This window comes from Theropithecus gelada, chromosome 4 (genome assembly GCF_003255815.1).
Source record: "Theropithecus gelada isolate Dixy chromosome 4, Tgel_1.0, whole genome shotgun sequence".
In the NCBI taxonomy this organism is placed as follows: Eukaryota; Metazoa; Chordata; class Mammalia; order Primates; family Cercopithecidae; genus Theropithecus; species Theropithecus gelada.
The window spans coordinates 59,159,548-59,180,829 of NC_037671.1; the positions used below are offsets into that span (position 1 = coordinate 59,159,548).

General features: G+C 38.0%; 1 protein-coding gene across 2 annotated transcripts in view; it reads left to right on the plus strand.

The window, feature by feature from the left end:
* Window positions 1-10,635, plus strand: part of BEND6 (BEN domain containing 6) — a 75,760-nt gene extending 65,125 nt beyond the window's left edge. For both annotated transcript variants that reach the window (XM_025382638.1, XM_025382639.1), the window contains 3 exons: window positions 592-784; window positions 1,806-1,942; window positions 9,061-10,635. In XM_025382638.1, coding sequence (XP_025238423.1) covers window positions 592-784; window positions 1,806-1,933 — 321 coding nt within the window. In that variant the 3' untranslated portion in view covers window positions 1,934-1,942; window positions 9,061-10,635. The remainder of the gene's footprint in view (window positions 1-591; window positions 785-1,805; window positions 1,943-9,060) is intronic.
* Window positions 10,636-21,282: the final 10,647 nt, after the last annotated feature.

The window sequence follows — 21,282 nt, forward strand, 5'->3', positions numbered from 1 at the left end:
CAAAGCCAGCAACAACTGGTGAAGTCCCTCTTACACTTCAGTTCTTTCCTCCCTCTTCTGTCTCTTTTTCCTGATCTACCCTTTTGCTTCCTTCTTCTGCTTTTAAGAACTCATGTGATTAGATTGAGCCCACCTAGATAATCTAGGATAATCTCCCATCTCAAGGTACTTAGTTTTAATCACATCTACAGAATTGTTTTTGCCCTGTGAGGCAACATGTTACAGATTTCAGGGATTAGGATGTGACCTTTCAGAGGGCCATTATTCTTCCTACTACATTTACGATGAAGCACTGAGTATGGGACTAAGCCTGAAAGGAACAAATCCAGTTTACATGACAAGAATTTGTATACACCTTGGAACAAATACCCCATAAATAGTGAAGAGTATCACACAGATAACACTTAACTCTAATTCCTGACATGTAAAATAGATATTAAATTAAAATGTAAAATATATATTAAAATACATATAATACATTACCTTAAAAAATGTTGACATTGTTTTCTCTTATGCCTTAACTCAATTAGTAATATATTTCTCCATATGGAACTTCCTTTTTCCAACTTCAGCTCTTTCTTATCTTTTTAGTTCCAGATTGAAAAATGGCAGATTGCCCGTTGTAACAAGAGCAAGCCTCAGAAGTTTATTAATGATTTAATGCAAGTACTTTACACAAATGAATACATGGCCACTCACAGCCTGACAGGGGCAAAATCCTCTACTTCAAGGGACAAAGCCGTAAAACCAGCTATGAATCAGAATGAAGTTCAAGAAATCATAGGTGATAATATGATTGCGTTACATTGTCACACGAATTTTAAATCATGTTACCACTCAAGGTCAAGGTAGTCCTTCATGGTCCTTTTATTTTTTAAAGTTTCTTTTTCTAGGAAAGAAAAATCTCAGGTTAGTCTAAAACTCTCATTAAATATGGGAAATTTTATAGAAAAACTTTACATTAAAAATGGTTATTAAAATAAAACTAAGTTTTATATCACGAAAAAGTTTGAATTCATACAATTTATAGCTTTGGAAACGTAAATTCTTACAATCTTTTAAAGTAAAATTTCAATAACAATTTCTACTTTGCTTTTGTTATATTTCTTATCTTTCATTCTAGAAAGATAAAGGCTAATTCGACCATCCTATTTGTGGTTTTCAAATTAATGAATCTCCTTAAATAAAATCTAGATTATCCAATTAATTTTTGACAACATCCAACAAATTTAAGGATTCTCTGAATCCCAGCTCTATATATGTCATTTCTTAATGTACAACAATGTCTGTCTTCCTGAAACAAAAAAACTACTACTTGTAACAACTGCAGTGAAATTCTTTCCCTTGGCTCACACATACTGTTAGACTGACTTTAAAAGTTAGAGAACATGGCTAGGCGTGGTTGCTCATGCCTGTAATCACAGTGGTTTGGGAGGCTGAGGCAGACAGATACAGAAAAAGATCAGTCAGAGTTTAGTTGTTTCAACTAATGTTGGGAATGGATAAAAATACATTCCTAACGTTTTAGAGCAAGAGGACTTAGAGTTTAAAGCAAGTAGGAGGATTAAAGTTAATTGCTACCATAGGATCTCAGTTGATAATACAGATCTGCTGATATCTCTTGCTTTACTTAGAAAAACCTGCCTATATATTCATCTGTTTAAATATCTCATGGGTCTTTGGGCTACTTTTGTAAAATGGAAACAAAATTATAATGTAGAATACTTGATGTTTTACCTCAGTTCATCCCCTAAGATGCAAAGGACTCATAAAGTTTCTTGTGTGTTGTTATTGGTTTTTTACAGGAGTAACAAAACAATTATTTCCCAATACGGATGATGTTTCAATTAGGAGAATGATAGGGCAAAAGCTAAACAACTGTACCAAGAAGCCAAATGTAAGCAAAAATCTTAACTCTCAGGATATTAAATAGATCCTTTTGGTAAGTCTTTTAAATCTTCAGTCCTTTCAATGTGGCAAGAAAATGTTGTAATACTTTTATCTATGGAATAGCATTTTCCAATTACTGTGCTAGAAAATACTAGTGACCTGTGAAAGGCTAATAGGTATTCTTGGTGGCAAAAGGGGAGAACTTGGAGCGGGTTTAAATTTGGAAAATGCTGGATTCAGTTTTTCTTTCTCAGAACCTCTCAGATATTTTGATACCCTTTTAACATGCCCATGTGCACCAGAAATCTCTAAGAAAGGGATATAGTGTGTAGTGTTTTCCAAATGTGTTTTACTGAGGAAATTTTTTCACAGAAATCCTGTTAACTTGGTGGTGATAGAATGGAGCCAAAGAGAGGACACATGACAATTTAAGAAGTATTTCTCTCTAAAACAGAGGAGATTTAGACCCTTGGGAAATCTCTTAGGTACATTGATGAGACTGAACTTCCGGCTCTAAAAGTGGTCTGACATTTGCACGAACTATTGGCTGAAGTGTGGAGGGTTCTTCTCCACCATCCTACATGTTGCTTCTCATGGTCTTTAAAATTTTAAATTAGTTGTTATTGTTTAATAAGGATTTTTACCAAGATGCATGTCCTATACTAAGAAAAAGAATAATTTTTTAGTGAGAGTTCTAAAGTAAATATGCTTCCTAGTCAGGCCTTGACCCAGGCAAAACTGTGAAGTGGAATTTTTCCACCCACTGTCCTGGCCAGCTCACTTGTACTTACTCTTCCTCTCTCTCTACTATTTTGATGGAAAATATATGAAACCGTGTGTATGATTGCATTAAGGTTTTCATTGATTAATAGAGGCATGTGGGTAACACATGACGGTAAGGCCCACCACGTATATTCCTTTTTTCCTTCCATTTTCCTTCCATTTCTATGTTTGACTTGTACTTTGCCTGTCCTCTGCCTAATTCCAGCCACTTTTGAGACCATTTTACTTGTCTTCATTTCTTCTGACCATATTTTAAATGACGTGTGGAGCTGAATGTAATGCAGAAATCCCCTGCCCCCCATGCCCTACACATTACTGACTACCACTCCCATCCTCCTCCCGAGAGGCTGAGGTGGGAGGATAGCGAGGTCGAGGCTGCAGTGAGCTGTGATGGTGCTACTGCACTCCAGCCTGGCGGACAGAGTGAGACCTTGTTTGCAAAAAAAAAAAAAAGTTATAAAAGATAAGGTTACCTGTATCTTTTTTCTCCAAGTGATTATAAATTTCAGTAGATTGTGACCTCACAACTTTTCAATTAGATAAATGCTTAAATATGCCCTTAGTACTTCCCATTTTGACATGAGGTTAGCCACCCAGTTACCTTGATGTATAATGACCAAATTCTCTCTCTCTCTTTTTTTTTTTTTTTTTTTTTTTTTGGAGACAGGGTTCTCACTTTGTTGCCCAGGCTGGTTTTGAACCCACGGGCTCAAGCAGTCTTCCCCAAGTGGCAGAAAGCACTCCACCCAGCAACTAATTTCCTTGTCTTTTCTTTTTTATTTTTATTTTTTGAAAACAGAGTCTTGCTCTGTAGCCCAGGTTGTAGTGCAGTGGCACGATCTCTGCTCACTGCAACCTCCGCCTCCTGGGTTCAAACAATCCTCCCGCCTCAGCCTCCTGAGTAGCTGGGACTACAGGCCCGCACCATCACACACAGCTAATTTGTGTATTTTTCGTAGAGACGGGGTTTCACCGCGTCACCCAGGCTGGTCTCGAACTCCTGACCTCAAGTGATCTGCCCACCTCAGCCTCCCAAAGTGTTGGGATTACAGGCATGAGCCACTGTGACCAGCAAGTTCCTTTTTTAAATGCTATGTTACCAGACCTCCAAGCCAAGTGGCTATCTTTTGGGGCACACTGTTATATTTCAGAGGTCTGTAAAGCATTTTAATATCCTAAACTCTTGTTTTTTTTAATATTTCTGACTTCCAAGGATAGACACAAAACTCATCCCTGACTGTATCAGTCAGCAGAATGCTAAAGAAGTGAAAGTTAAGAGATTTTTATATCAGTTTTGCTTGTACTTAACAATAGAAGTGTTATTAAATCTGCTAGCTATGGCATTAATTAAAATTGAAACAAGGAACAGACATTTTGCTATGAACCTTGTGCCTTTTGGACCTGAGCCTGGCTTAATAGTGTCAAGTTGTTTAGACTAGAAATGCATGTATTTTGAATCAGTAATGGAGATAAGCTAGAATGGAATTTTTTAAATTTGCAAATATCTTTCATTTTAAGTATGGCTGAATTCAAATTATTGCAAAAAGAACCGAGGAAAATGTGCTGGAAAAGACAGGGTCGTGTAAGACCTAATTTGGACATGCTTGATGAATTCATCAGATATAGCACCGTCTAGTGGAATACTGTTACCTTTTTCTGTTCTGAGTCATTTAACTCACAGGAGCCTATGGCCCTGCCCTGCCACCAAAAATACCCTTTGGAAAAATTACTTTTCTAGCATGGTCCCTGTAGTAGACCGTGCCCTCCCCTCAGTCCTGAGCTCAGGTTGTCACTGGTGGCTTAGATTTAAAAGGGTAACAATTTCCCAGTTATGGCTCAGGTCTGTGAGGGTAAGTCCTAAACTCCTCCCTTCTTTTTTTCATCTATTCTCTTATTCCTGTGGCTGCCCTAAAGTTGCTTGTAGCTCTCACATGCCAAGAGCTTGATTTTTTTCCAAGGTGTCTCCATGTTTCACTTCTTTCTTGCAGGCATTGAAGAAAACTGTATTTATAAGATTTACAGAATGTTAGGCTAGCACCTCTATAACATCCAACTAAGTGACCAAACAGCCTTCTCCTGAAATTTCCAAAGCGGCCTCAGGGTATACAATCTCTGGCATAATGTTACATAACATATATTATAACTTCTAGGTGATCTAATACAGTGGTGCTCAAATGGCGGGGGACGGTGGGGAGGGAGGTGTGATTTAGCCACCTTCCTCCAACACAGGGTATTTAAGAACGTCTGGAGATATTTTTGATTGTCAAAACTGGTGGTACTTCTGGCATCCAGTGGTCAGAGGCCATGGATGCTGCTAAACATTGTTATTGAATTTGGTTTGCTAGTATTTTGTTGAAGATTTTTGTATCTGGTTCATCAGTGATGCTGGCCTGTAGTTTTGGTTTTTTGTTGTGCCCTTCTCTGGTTTTGGTGTCACGGTAATACTACTTTGCAGAATGAGTTTGCAAGTATTCCCTCCTCTTCAGTTTTTTTTTTTTTTTTTGAAGAATTAGAGTAGAATTGGTATTACTGTCTCTTCAAATGTTTGGTAGATTCAGGAGTGAAGCCATCAGGTACTGGGCTTTTCTTTGAGGGAAGACTTTTTATTATAATTTTGATCTTGTTACTCCCTACTGTTTTATTGAAGTTTTCTATTTCTTCATGGTTCAGTCTTTTTGGGTTGTATGTGTCCAGGAATTTAGCCATTTCTTCTAGGTTTTCCAATTTGTTGGCAAAGAGTTTTTCATAATAGTCTCTAATGAGTCTATTTGTGTGGTCTCAGTTATTATGTCTCCTTTTCCATTTCTGATTTTATTTATTTGGCCTTCTTTTTATTTCTTAGTCTAGCTAATGATTTGTTGATTTTCTTTGTCTTCTAAAAACACCAGCTTTTTGTTTCATTGATCTGGTTTTTAAAATCTGTTTTGTTTATTTTTGCTCTGATCTTTATTATCTCTTTCCTTCTACTATTTTAGGTTCCATTTGTTTCTGCTTTTCTAGTTCTTTGAGGTTCACTGTTAGGTTGTTTATTTGAAGTCTTTCTACTTTTTTGATACAGGTGTTTATTGCTACGAACTTCCTTCTTAGTACTGCTTTTGCTGTATAGTATAGATTTGGGAGTGTTGTATTTCCATTTACATTCGTTTCAAGAAATTTTATACTGTTCTTCCTAATTACTTCATTGGTCATTCAGGAGCGTGTTATTTAATTTCCATGTGTTTGTGCATTTTCTGAGACCCTCATGTTATCAGTTTCTAGTGTCATTCCATTGTGGTCATAAAAAATACTTACTTGATATGATTTCTACTGTTTTGAATTTATTGAGACTTGTTTTGTGGCCTAGATATAGCCTCTTCTGGAGAACGTGCCATGTGCTAATGAAAACAATGTGTATTTTATAACAGGTGAAATATTCTGTGAATATCAGTTTGGCCTATGTGATCTATTGTATACTTTAACTCTAGTGTTTCCTTGTCAATTTTCTGTCTGGAGGATCTGTCCATTATTGAGAGTGAGGTGTTGAAGTTCCTCAATATTACTATATTGCAGTCTATCTCTCCCTTTAGATCTATTAATGTTTGCTTTATATACGTGGGAGCTCTCGTGTTGTGTGCATAGACACTTTTAACTATTATAGCCTCTTGCTGAAATGACTCCTTTATTATTATATAGTGACCTCCTGTGTCTCTTTTTACAGTCTTTGACTTGTACTTGTTTTACCTGATATAACTACTTCTGCTCTTTTTTGGTTTCCAGTTGCATAGCGTATCTATTTCTACACCTTCACTTTCAATCGATGTGTGTCTTTATAGGTGAAGTGACTTTCTCACAGGCAACATGCAGTTGGGTCTTGTTTCTTTGCCATTCAGCCATCCTATACCTTTTAATTGGAAAACTAAGTCAATTTACATTCAATGTTATAATTTTTCTTTGAGGCAAGGTCTCACTCTTGTCCCGGCAGTGGTGTGATCATGGCTCACTGCAGCCTCAACTTCTTGGGCTCCAGTGATCTTCCTACCTCAGCCTTCTGAGTAGCTGGGACTATAGGCACGTGCCACCACACCTAGCTCGTAAGGTAGGATATCACTATGTTGCCTAGGCTCAGTGTTATTATTGATCAGGACTTACTACTGCTGTTTTGCAGCTTGTATATTTTCTAACTCCTCTTTTCCTTTCTTCCTTTTGTGCTGTCTTCCTTTGTGGTTAAATGATTTTCTCTGGTAATATGTTGTAATTTGTTGCTTTTTATTTTTAGTGAATCTATTAAAGGTTTTTGCATTGTGGTTACTATGAAGCTTATAAAAATATAGACATAAATTATTTTTAAAAGATGGCGATTTTTATTACAAATAAGTTTTTAAAAACTGTATAAAGGGTTTTTTTAGGTCTACAGTTTAATTGCATTCACCCCACATTTTGACTTTATGTTGTCTCATTGACATGTTTTTATATTGCCTATCTCTTAATAGGTTGCTATAGATATTATTGTTTTGATAGATTTGTCTTTTGAGCTTCGTAGTGGTGTTATGAGTGGATTTTAAACAACAATTACAGTTTTAGAGAATTTTAGATTTGTCTGTATACTTAAATTTACCAGTGGATTTTATACCTTCAGATGTTTTGTTGCTGCACATTAGCATTTTTGCCTTTCAGACTGAAGAGCTCTCTTTAGATTTCTTATAAAATGAGATTGTTGGTGGTGAATTCTCTCAGCTTTTGTTTCTCTGGGAAAGATTTTATATATCCTTCACATTTGAAAGATAACTCTGCTGGATACAGTATTTTTGGATGACAGGTTTTTTTTTCCTTTGAGCACTTTGAAAATGTTGTTTCACTCCCTTCTGGCCTGTGTGGCTTCTGTTGAGAAGTCTATTGCCAGGTGAGTTTGAATTCCTTTATATGTTAGTTGCTTCTTTTCTCTGGCTGCTCTTAGAATCCTGCTTTGTCCCTGATGTTTGAGAATTTGTTACATGCTTTTGGGTAGTCTTATTTGGGTTGAATGTGATTGGTGTTCTCTGACCTTCCTGTACCTGGATATTTAACTCTTCCTCAAGTTTTGGAAAGTTTTCTGTTACTATTTTTTAAAAAGGGCTTTCTAATCCTTGCTTTTGTGTGATTCCCTCTTGAATAAAGATAATTCTTAGATTTGGTCTTTTGAGTTAATTTTCTGTATCTTGAAGGTGACCTTCATTCCTCTTCATTCTTGTTTCTTTTTGCTCCTCTGACTGTATATTTTCAAAAAGCCTGTCTTTGATTTCGCAGATTATTTTCTCCACTTGATCCATTCTGCTGTTGGGAGCCTCTAATGAATTTTTCAGTTCAGCAAATGTATTTCTCAATTCCAAGATTTCTGTTTGATTTTTTAAAATTATTCCTATCTCTTTGTTAAATATCTCTGATAAATTTATGAATTGCTTTTCTGTTTCCTGGGAGGTCACATAGTTTCCCTAAAACTGCTATTTTGAATTCTTGGTCAGAGTTCACATATCACCATTTCACTAGGGTCAGTCACTGATTTCTTTTTTTGTCTGTATGAAGAGGTCATTGTTGCTTGTTTGCTATTATTTCTTGTGGATCTACATCTATGACTTTGCATTGAAAGACTAGTTATTTACTTCTGTCTTTTTGGTCTGACTTGTTTTGGTTTTTACTGGATATGCTTCCTTATTTGTAATATACCAATTGATTTTCTGTCTTTTTTCCCAACTAGGTCACTGCCTCCTTTTTGGCACTAACTGGTGCCTTAAGCCCAGGTTTGCCTCAGTTCTAGCCAACAATCAGAGTGCTGCCTGACCTGAATGGGGGCTGTCCCAAAGAGGATATCCTGGTTATGTGAAAAGGCTGGCTAGGGGTCCATGCTCAGGGGACCTGTGGAACACACCTCTTACAGTGTAGTGCTGCTAAACAGGCACTCTGATTTGGTGCATCAAGATGATGAGGAAGTTCACTGTCCACCTTGATCTCACTTTTTGCAGTGTAGAAATTGTGAGTCAGAAAGAAATTTTCCTTGTGCTTGATGCTGGGGATATTAGGGGAGAGGATTATGGATAAGGAAGCCTGAATCTCTTACCACCTACTTGGAGCTTTTTATTTTTATTTTTATTTTTTTACTTCTCTGTGGCCTGGGAAACTGTTTCATCCTCTTACTTGAGTTCTGGGATATTGCTGGTGATAATCTTGGCACTGTATGTTTGTTTTTGGTTTTCTGTGATAGGGAGTGAAGCCAGCTTGCTTCTACACTGCTATTTTGGAACCAGAGTCCCTCAACAATTTGTATTTTTAATACAGATCTGTAGTAGATACAAAAATGAATAACTAATACAACTGTTAAAATACTATGAGAATGTTAACATAAATTTGTATTTCTTTGAAATTTGCTTTTTATAGGTATTACAGGTATCTGAAACAAAGCACCTTCAGTTCTAAATCTAGCACTGGATTTTGTTGGAGAATCGGCAGCCTTCCTGGCAGTGAGCAAGGACAGACATGTGCAGTGACAGGCTGTAAGACATATGTAACACTGCTGAGCTCTCCTAAGGGACCAACAAGCTTGCTGAAGAAGCTGCATGTAGATTCCACCCTCAGTACTAGTGATGCATCAAACCAGAGAATTTCTGCCAGTCAAATAAGCATGCAATATGGTTTCTTTGGAAATAAGCATTTCCCAATCCCCAAACACCCCTCTGTACAGTTAATTTAACAGGATAGTCAGAGCTTTTATCATATAGCAGTCAAAACTTCAGCCCATAAGATTAGTCATTGTCCTAACCAATCATTGTACATTGATTATTACCAATGACTTCCCATTATAGTTTTTGGATCTTTAGCATAAGCACATGTTTGCAAAAGTAAACAGTGAAATAATTAGTGTTGGCAAATATGGGAACAACAAAGTCACCCCAAAATCTGATAATGATGTCTAACCAAGTAATAATGTTTTAGCAATAAAATTACAGGATTATTCTGTTATCTAAAAATGTATAAAATAGGAATATGAAAAAAATGACAACAGCAAGATGTTTTATTTTAATATTAAACAATTCCACCACACTTCTGAAGAATAAACCTAAGTTTTTGTGATTGTTAAAACAATGTATCAATTTTCAGGGAAATCTTTTTGTTTATCTACCAGACATGTTCTAACTTTGTACTGCCCAAAGTATATTAAATACAGATGTGTAATATAAAGCATCAATATCACCTAAAACATCCTATATAAGATATAACCTGATAGATGGTCGATTACATTGCTATACTGCTTAGTTTTAACTGGTTTATTTTTATTGTAGCAGAAGAGAAATGACCTGAAAAAAAAGTATGAGTTTGATAATCACACACATGAAAGTACCATTTTGTAACTCAACAAAAGATAAAACATACTTCATCAAAAGGCTTCTCGCTTGGTGTCAGGTTGTCACATGTGACCACTCTGCAATGCGAAGCCATACTTCTTCAGTGCACAAAGTCATGTTTAAACTTGGAAAAGAGGATGCTACAATAGTTTCAAAGTTCAGTGTTGTGGACCCAGGAAACTTTCCGTAAGTCTTGCTTGATAACAATGTGATTGTACAAAATAAATGTTCTTAAGGAAACAACTTATGTAACATTTGCTACCTTTACTTAAACATAAATAAATCCCATTGAAAAGATAAAAGTTATTTTCTTCTTGTTTCTTTTTTAATGTATAAAAATGAGGAAAAATTTTGTTCTAGGCTAATAGCTTTTTCACTCATCCATTAAGGCATTACCATTACAATTTGACTATGTAGCTCTGACTAATTTTTCTTGTAAAGAGCCATGCTATGTAGGATATGTAGACAACATCCAGGAAAGTAAATACATTTAATATTTTTATTGAAAAAAGATAATCTTACTAAGATATATGCTATTTGCTTTATTAAAAATGCTACTTGATAATGTAAGTTTTGCCTAATAAAGGCAAATAAAATTACCTTTGCAAAACATAACTGTATTATTCAACTGGAACTTGTATGGTCTTATGTATTTTGAAATATGTTGACATCTTTATAGATAATAGAATAAATGTATTTTTGATTCGTCTTTGTAAATTGGTTCTAAATGAGTTACAAAATAAGAAAACTAATAAAACTGAAGAGAGTACCCAGCAAGCAATTAATATACATGTAGGTATCTATATATACGTATATTATGTATTCACATGTATAAGACTTAAGAATATGATTAAAGCAGAATCTTTAATAAGTAGGGAAAGGAAGGTTTATTCAATGATACTGAGACAACTAATAAATAGAAAACATTGTTATATTCCTACTTCGAGTCATATTACATAGAAACTTTCAGATGAATGAAAAGCAAAAAATGGACTCAGATGAAAAAAATGTTAAATACAAGAATATTTTTATGTTCTGTGAATAAGAAATACATTTTCAGTCCAAAGTTAGTTCAGCCAAAATGCCAAAGAAAAAACTTACTAACACATGAGTTCCTACCTGTGTGTTTTGTGATTTTCCTATACAGAGGTGATCATTTCACTAAAAACTTTACCTTGTGGTGGATATATGATATGATCAGCATTCTCGCTAGTTCTGTGACATCATCCTTCTTGTGAATGTTTTCATGCATTTATCCATTTTTCCAGCTTTATCGAATTGTTTCTTATAAAATCTTTGTATTGATGCTGCGCTACAGTCTTTCTTGAATACTTATTGTTTAGTGACATAGTTTTTCCTGGACCAGCAATTTACGGGCAGTTTCATGGATGGTAGGAGACTCCAGGGTCTTCTTTTGGGCTTTAAACCTTGCAAAGGCCCTTTCTTTGCTGTCACAGAGACCAGTGATCCTGACAGGTATGGCTTTTCTGGGAAATTTTTTTGTGCATCCTTGCTTCCTCTAGTTCTCTGATCCAAGCTGAATTTGGAAGGGTTTCCGTCACCAGCCCTGCATTTCCCAGGCCCTTCAGGACCTGTAAACAAAAGAGCAAAGTCCTTGGCTGGGCATGCAACATCACAAAACCTGTCTTTACTTAAAAAAAAAAAAAAAAAGAAAAATTAGCTGGGCATGGTGGCCTGTGCCTGTAGTCCCGGCTACTTGGGAAGCTGAGGTGGGAGGATCACTTGAGCCCAGGAGGTCAAGGCTGCAGTGAGTTATTGTGGATGTCATGGGCTCTTGATCCCATAAAGATTTGCTAAAAATAACTGAAACCGCCTTTGTGAAAATAGTAACTGAGGAAATTATGACAGTGAAAGAGATCAGACCTAACCCACCCCATCTTCCTTCTAACCTCTAAACTGTCTGTTCATTCCTGGGCATAGGCCTAACTAACCTTGGGAAAGAATTTATAGTTTAAACTCTGAAACAAAATTGATAATAGCCCTTTCCCAAAAAACGCCTTCTTGCTTGGCCACCAGTCTGCTTTTTTAGGACTAACAAATTAGCTACAAGATTAGAAATTACGGTTCAGGGGCCATGCAGCCTCTGGCTGCAAGAGTCTGAACCTCCCCAAATTCCTCCTGGGAATAACATCACTGTTGCAAAACCTAAGATCAGTGCTTGAGAGATTTTGCAGACCCTGCATTACGACAACGATGCAGCAGATGACACCACCCAGACCAACAATCTGGCTCAACCAGTTCTGCAATCCCACTCAGGAACAGAACTCAGCAAGAACTCACTTTGACCCCCTATGATTTCATCTTCAACCTGACCAATCAGCACTCCCCACTTTCTTAGCCTATCCTCGCCAAATTATCCTTAAAAACTCTGATCCCGAATGTTCCGGGAGACTGATTTGAATAATAACAACTCTGGTCTCCCACACAGCAGGATCTCCGTGAACTACTCTTTAGCCATTGCAATTCCCCTGTCTTGATAAATTGGCTCTGTCTAGGCAGCAGGCAAGGTGAGCCCATTGGGCAGTTACATCACTAACATGAGGTAGATTGATCAATAGTAGAAAAAGCATACAATGTGTTAGCCAGGATGAAACCCCGTCTCTATTAAGAAATACAAAAAACTAGCCGGGCGAGGTGGCGGGCGCCTGTAGTCCCAGCTACTCGGGAGGCTGAGGCCGGAGAATGGCGTGAACCCGGGAGGCGGAGCTTGCAGTGAGCTGAGATCCGGCCACTGCACTCCAGCCTGGGCGACAGAGCGAGACTCCGTCTCAAAAAAAAAAAAAAAAAAAAAAGAAAAAGCATACAAATTTATTTAACATCTATACACAGGAGTCTTCAGAATTGCTCCTGGCAAATCCATAGGGGTCAGCAGCAACCTCAATTTTTGCCTCCTCAGGAGAAAGAATTCAACGGAAGGGCATAAAGTAGAAGGAGACACTAAGTCAAGTTTCAGAGCGGGAGTGCAAGTTTATTCAAAAGCTTTATTTAGAACAGGAAGGAAAGGAAGGAAAGGAAAGAAAAGAAGGAAAGTACAACTTGGAAGAGGGCCAAGCCAGCCATGGACTTGAGAAACCAAATTTACCTCTTTGCATCTTTAATATTGCAACAATGTATCTGAACCTATCTTTTGGCACCTCTTTTTCACTAGTATTAAGTAGTATTATGTGTATATCAATTCCTCTGATACAGTTTGACTGATTGTGTTCATGTCTGCATGAGTGTATATTTATACTGGTTTATTTATATACCATTGATTTCCAAAAGAAGAAATATTGGCAGTGTTTGCAAAGGAACTACTATACTGGTTAATACAGATGTTGTGACTCAGTTAAATTCGAGTTTCTGAGGTAAAAGTTATAAGTTACATAGTTTATTTTTATTTGTATTTTTTGAGATGGAGCCTCGCTCTGTCAGGCAGGCTGGAGTGCAGTGGCGTGATCTCAGCTCACTGCAACCTCTGTGTTTCGGGTTCAATCAATTCTCCTGCCTCAGCCTCCCCAGTAGCTAGGATTACAGATGCCCGCCACCATGCCTGGCTAACTTGTGTATTTTTAGTAGAGACAGGGTTTCACCGTGTTGGACAGGCTGGTCTTAAACTCCTGATCTCAAGCAATCCACCCGCCTCGGTCTCCCAAAGTGCTGGGATTACAGGCATGAGCCACTGCACCTGGGCAAATTACATATTTTATTAAAGAAACGAAGATGCAAGAAGTTGCTCAGCAAAATAAAGGTTTTACTGCATTAAATTCTGGAGGAAATTTTAATAAGGAATATCATGTAAAATTTTACAATGGTCAATCATATTTGTTTTACAGCAAATGTAGAAGATGTTGACTATTGTTCTAGACTAAAAATAGCATAGACTTGGGTTTTACTTCTGTTTCTGACACATCCAAACACCATACCTTTGGACAAAATACCATTTTATTTATCTCAGTTTAGTTAATTATAAAATAGGGATGATACCACTTACTCACAAAGTTTAGATTTGAATGAGGCAATGTATATCAGGTATCTGTTGCATGGTGGGTTTAAGCATATCTTAATTCACATAAATCTCTTCTTACAATGATTTTCAAGAAAAACTCAAGGGCATACCACTAAGTTTACCCGCAATGAAAGTAATTTTACAAGGGGTAAGCAAATATCTGCAAGGTTCATACCTTCTGGGAGTTTGGTATAAACCAAAAGAACACTTAAGTAGCTGGCAAGGTAGATGGAAGACATGTGTCTTGAAATATTTTTCTTGAACTTTGGCCAGGAATGAGCAAGGGCAGCTTGGAGGTTAGAAGCCAAATGGAGTTGGTTAGGTCAGATCCCCTCCACTGTCAACATTTTCTCACTGTTATAACTTTTGCAAAGGTGGTTTCATTTTCAGGAAGTATACTTTTGTTGATGCTCACTGAGATCTACCATTCATAAAGTACCTTGACATTCTCTTTGCATTTTTGCCCAATTTAACTTCTAACAGCAACTTTTAAAAGTCTTTGGATTCTGTAGAGATTTTCGGTCACTTACATCACTAAAAATACCAGACCAGGTATTTTGTTTTTACTGCTGTTGCTCTGTTTTTATTTCTCTGTGTTGTTTTTTTCTTATTTCTTAGAGGAGCAAAAAGGTAAGAAAGTCCACTTTCATAATCATACAGAAGAGTTAGATCCAGTGCTTCTACTGCAGGATTGCTGGTAAAGATGACTGCTCAGTTAAATTTGAATCAGATGAGAAATGAATATTTCTCACTATATCTCATGTAATATTTGGCATAACCTTACACTAAATTGTTATTCGTATGAAATGCAAATTTAACTGAGTGTCCTGCGTTTTTTTTACTAAATCTGGAAACCCTGTGTTACAATGAAGACTAATATCACTCTATTTCTCGTTCTTTTATTCAGAAAATATCCCTCCATTCTCTCCAAGGGTCCTTTAATTTTCTCTTTCCCCAACACAGTAGAATTTGATGGAAATGTGCTTTGTTGCATATCCTTTTTTATTCATTGCACTGGGTACATGATGGACCCTTTCAAACTGGATTCTTATGTCCTTTAATTCTGGGGACATACAGAGATATAGATGTAGATATTTCCAGTATTCCAATTAATTTGTCAATTTAATGATAATATGTTGATTCTGTTGATTTCCTATCTTTATAATTTGTTAATCTCCTTGCTTCTTTCTTTTTTCTGCTTTCTGGAAGATTTTACTATATATTTTAAACCCCTCTATTAAATTATTTATTTTTTCCATCAAAATTCTAATTTCCAAGAGTTTTTTCTTCTTCAGTGATTATTCCTTTTTCATAAAATTATAGGCTTATATGTGCATGCTGTATTGCTATAAACTGGATGTTTGTGTTCCACTCCCCATCCCTCTGCAAATTTATATTTTAAAATCTAATCCCTAAATTGAGGGTATTTGGAGGTGGGGTCTTTGGGAGGCTCTGCCCTCATGAATGGAATTAGTGCTCTTACAAAAGTGGTCCCAGAGAGGTCCCTCACCTTTTCTGCCATGGAGAACACAGCAAAAAAACAGCAGTCTGTGAACCAGGAAGCAGGCCCTCACCAGACACTGAATCCGCTGGCACCTTCACCTTGGACTTCTTAGCCTTCAGGACAATGAAAGATAAATTTCTGTTGTTTATACACCATCCAGTCTATGATATTCTGTTATAGTAGCTCAAGCTGACCAAGATAACTACCTGTATCTCTCTGACAATTTTTATTACTGCTGTCCTTCTTTTTGAAATATTTTTCCATACAAAATCTGTTTCACCCAAGATTTCTTACTATTATCATTTTGGTGTCTTTTTCCTTATGACACTCTTACTATAATATCTATAATTTTTGTTTTTTTCTTTTGTCTGATGGGTCTTTAGATAGGAACCCAGCTGTTTTGTTGAGATATTCATACATATAAGCTTATGCTGACAATTATTTATTGGGACTGAATATTTCTCCAAAATGATTCTGTGGGTCTTCTGCTTGCTCATATTTTTCATACAGGACCAAAAAAGGGGGCTAGAAGTGACAATATTCCAAAACCAGACTTAAGTGTCTGCAGCTCCCCTATTCCCAGAAATACACCTAGAGTCATGGGCCTTGGGCATCTCCTGTGACATTCAAATAGGGAATGTCCTGTGAGTAGATGCCTTCCATAAGTCACCTCCTTTTCCACCTGAACTTGTATTGGTGACAATAAAGGTATAATTTCCACTTAAATCTAGGGAGAGTAGATTTTGAACGAGGCCAAATGCAGATTTGAGAGTTACATTTAAAGAATTTCTAAACCTTCAGGAGAATGACATACATTTAAGAAGGAATTTTGAATAGTCCTCAGTACTAAAAGTCTCAGTTTCCCTGATTTAAGCCAATTCATGCATTTATTAGTATGTCCCTCAGGAACAAGCACTTGATTATAAAAGTAAGTTTTCTAGAGAATGATACATCTGAAGCACACAGGCATACCTCAGAGATATTGCAGGTTTGGTTCCAGACCTCTGCGATACAGCAAATATCACAACAAGCAAGTCACATGAATGTTTTGGTTTCCTGGTGCAAATAAAATTTATGTTTACACTATACTGTAGTGCAATAAATTATGTCTTTTAAAAGTACATATCTTAACTTAAAAATACTTTATTGCAGCTAGGTGCAGTGGCTTACACCTATAATCTCAACACTTTGGGAGGATCACTTGAAGCCAGGAGTTTGAGACCAACCTGGACAACAAAGCAAGACCCTGACCTCATTTCTACAAAAAACAAAGCAAAGAAACAAAAAACTTTATTGCTTAAAAATGATAACGAGTATCAGAGCTTTCAATGAGTCGTAATCTTTTTGCTGGTGGGCAATCTTGTCTCCATGTTGATGGCTGCCGACTGATCAAAATGTTGGTTACTGAAGGTTAAGGAATCCGTGGCAATTTTTCAAAATAAGACAGCAATGAAGTTTGCCATATTGATTATTTCATGAAAGATTTCCCTATGGCATGTGATGTTGTTTGATAGTATTTTAACCACAGTGGAACTTATTTTGAAATCAGTCAATCCTCTTAAACTGACATGGCTTTATTAGCTAAGTTTATGTAATATTTTAAATCCTTTGTTGTCATTTCAACAATGTTCACAGCATCTTCACCAGGAGTAGATTCCATCTCAAAAAACTACTTTCTTTGCTTATCCATAAGAAGCAACTCCTCATCTGTTCAAGTTTTATTATGAGATTGCAGCAATTCACTCCCATCTTCAGGCTCCATATCTAATTCTAACTAAGATTCGAATTAGAATTAGAATTAACTCTAGAATTAATCTAACTCTTGCTATTTCCTCCACATCTTCAATGAGTTCCTTCGCTGAAGTCCCAAACCCTCATACTCACCCATGAGGGTTGGAGTCAACTTTTTCCAAACTCTTGTTGATGTTGATATTTTGACCTCCTCCTATAAATCACATATATTAATGGTATCTAGAATAGTTAATCCTTTCCAGAAGGTTTTCAATTTACTTTGCCCAGATCCATCAGAGGAATCACTCTCGATGGCAGCTATAGTCTTATTTTATTTTATTTTTTTTCTGAAGCTGAGTTTCACTCTTGTCACCCAGACTGGAGTGCAGTGGTGCAGTCTCGGCTCGCTGAAACCTCCACCTTCCAGGTTCAAGTGATTATCCTGCCTCAGCCTCCTGAGTAGCTGGGATTACAGGCGCCTGCCACCTTGCCCTGCTAATTATTGTATTTTTAGTAGAGATGCAGGGCCAGGCTGGTCTTGAACTCCTGATCTCAGGTGATCCACCCGCCTAGGCCTCCCAAAGTACTGGGATTACAGGCATGAGACCCTGCGCCCAGCCTGAAATGTATTTCTTAAATAATAAGACTTGAAAGTCAAAACGACTCCTTGACCCATGAGCTAAAGAACGGATGCTGTTTTAACATGCATGAAAACAACATTAATCTTGTTGTACATCTTCATAAGAGCTCTTAGATCACCAGGTGCATTGTCAATGAGCAGTAATATTTTGTAAGAAATCTTTGTATCTGAGCAATATGTCTCAACAGTGGACTTAAAATATTTAGTAAATGCTTCTGTAAACAAATGTACTGTCATGCAGGCTGTGTTGTTTTTCCTTTCCTTTCCTTTTTTTTCTTTTTTCGAGACTGAGTATTTTGCTCTTGTCACCCAGACTGGAGTGCAGTGGCATGATCTCAGCTCACTGCAACCTCCGCCTCTGGGGTTCAAGTGATTCTCCTGCCTCAGCCTCCCAAGCAGCTGGGATTACAGGCACGTGCCACCACGCCCAGCTAATTTTTGTATTTTTAGTAGAGACAGGGTTTTACCATGTTGGCCAGGATGATCTCAATCTCTTGACCTCGTGATCTGCCTGTCTGGGCCTCCCAAAGTGCTGGGATTACAGGCGTGAGCCACCGCACCCGGCCAGTTTTTCCTTTTCTTGGAGGCAGTGACAGTGCTGAGAAAGCACCTCTTATGGAGGAGATGGAGTGGGGCGGGAGAGTGGTGGAGAAGGTTGGGGGAAGGAGAAAACAGAAGCTGCTGGAGAAAAGGAAAGAAGCCCTCCAATGGATCCCTCTTCCCCGCATCTCTATGAAACACATCTTCAGCTGCTGGAAAAAGGGCATGGAACTCAGTTACCCTTCAGAGCCCTGGTGAAGCCCCACTGCAAGAAAGAGAAAGAAAAAGAAAAAACAGTTACCCTGCAGGGAAACAGAACATTTATTGGGCTCATACCAACAGCTGCGGGAAAACTGGATCACCAGGAAGTCCCCAGTCTGAGACTCAGGGGTGCATTGCTTGAGATAGTCTTAATCAGAATAGAGAATGCCGCCTGTCAGCCATGTGTGGTGGCTCATGCCTGTAATCCCAGCACTTTGGGAGGTGAGCAGATCCTTGAGCTCGAGAGTTCAAGACCAGCTGGGGCAATGTGGTGAAACCCTGTCTCTATAAAAAGAAGAAAAAAATACAAAAATTAGCCGGGCATGATGACATGTGTCTGTGGTCCCAGCGACTTGAAAGGCTGAGGTGGGGGAATTAATTGAGCATGGGTGGTTGAGGCTGCAGTTAGCCGTGATACCACTGCATTCCATCCTAGGGGACAGAGCAAAACCCTGTCTCAACGACAAAAAACAAACAAACAAAAAAACATCAAATAACAGGTAAGGGCAATCTACCCCTGGACTGCTGGGAGATGGGTAAAAGCTTGGGGGAGTGGCCTTTTCTAAGGAACATCAAAAAGAGAAGACCTAAAGTTTGAGGCTGGAGTAGACGCTGAGATAAACCCTCTAGTAAGCCAGCCCCCAGCCTAAGCACAGAGCAATCTGAAGCCTGATGTGCAGTGAGAGAAGCATGACAACAACAAAGTCCACACCTCACCCACCTCCTAATTAGACTGGTTCACCTCCTCACACTAAAGGACTACCAGAAGGAAAGAAGTACTATTTCCAGGCAGGAAACTACTAAACTGAGGGTTTTGATTTGGATCAAAATGAAATATTGAGGATTGGATTTACTCTCCCAACTAAAACACTATATAAAATACATGAAACAGCAGCCTTCAACATATTGCATGTCAAACACTGAAGGACAGTGATCCTCAGAAGACAGAAAACCTTAAAATTGACCCAGCTTTTTCCTGGAGGAGGTTTCTAAGCCAAGAAGCAAGGAAGAGAAACCCAGGAATAGCCTGTTGGTCTCCCTAAATTGAGGAGATGGACTTGAGAGTCCAGGGAAGCCAAGGTAGTTAGAGCACACAGAGAAGACCACCAGAGAGGAGACAGCCAAAGAACTCCAGAGATCTGCAGAGGGTGTGCCTTGCAACTGAGTCTCATCAGCACATGTATGTGAGAAAAATATCCAATCAAGAGCAAACACTGCTCAGATTTCAGAGGATGCTGCCTGCCAGATTTATGATTCCTACTGAAAGCTTCAGGTGGGGAAGGACACATGACTTGGAGTCCTTCCCTGCCTCTCCCATCTGTCCCCATTTTTCACTGACTGAAAATCATCAGACTTTCAGTCACCTCTTGAAGATACATTATTGATATTGAATTCTTGTGTTTGGCTTTCTAGACTATTTGCAGTCTGACAGTTTGTACCTTTAATGGCAGAAGTTATTCAACAATGAGCTGATCACATGACTCTATTAATCTTACTTTTTCCTGTTATATACTCCTCAGTAGTTTGATTGTTGTCCCCAAAATGTGATTATAATGGGGTGTCCTCATAATGGGATTATCTTTATTAGGCTGCTACTGAATATGATTGGAACAAGAGGTGTGGGAAGTTATACAAATCTATTTTGAAAATTTTGAACATTCAGAATTTTGCTTTGGCCTAGCTTCATGCATTGTTCTTCTTCCATTATTCTTTTTCCTACAGTCTGGCTTAAGAGGGCCTAGGAGATATCAGACTTAATTCTGGTTAAGTTGTATAAAAATGCTTTTCTACGAAAATATTTTTCTCCTTCTTACACCCAAATCCTCTTGACAAAAGTTCTGAGTCAAAGTAGGAAATAAATGGGAAAGAAACATGAGGCGAGACACACAGAGTGTGTAATACTCAAGGAAGAGCAAAAACTTTGGTTCCCAAAGAGGTAAATTTTAGACTCCAGAAAAAGTGTGGGGGTGGTGGTTGAGAGGGGGAAGAAATAATGATTTGTTTTTATTTTTAAGAATTGCCTGTGGAAGCCTTCTCCTCCTGAAAAAACAAAAATACTATCAGTGAGCAGGTGGAGCAAGATGGGCAAGTAGAAGCCTCCACCGATCTTCCTTCCTGCAGGAATACCAAATTTTACAACTATCTACACAAAAAAGCATTTTCGTAAGAACCAAAAATGAGGTGGATGATCACAGTAACTGGTTTTACCTTCACATCACTGAAAAAGGCACTGAGGTGGATAGAAAAGACAGTCTTGAATTGTTGACACCACCCCTTCCCCATCCACTAGCAGTGGCCACATGGCATAGAAAATCGTGCACTTAGGGGAGGGAGAGCACAGCAACTGGGGGACTTTACGCTGGAACTCAGCGCTGCCAACATGTGGCAGAACTTAGCCTGCGCCCACAGAGGGAGCATTTTATAAAGCCCTAGCAAGAGGGTATTCACCCATCCCAGCAGTTGCAACTGAGTCTTGGCTAGCCTCACAACCACAGGCTAAACTGCTCTGTGATCCTAAATAAACTTGGTAGGCTGTCTAGGCCACAAGGACTGCACCTTCTAGGTACATTGT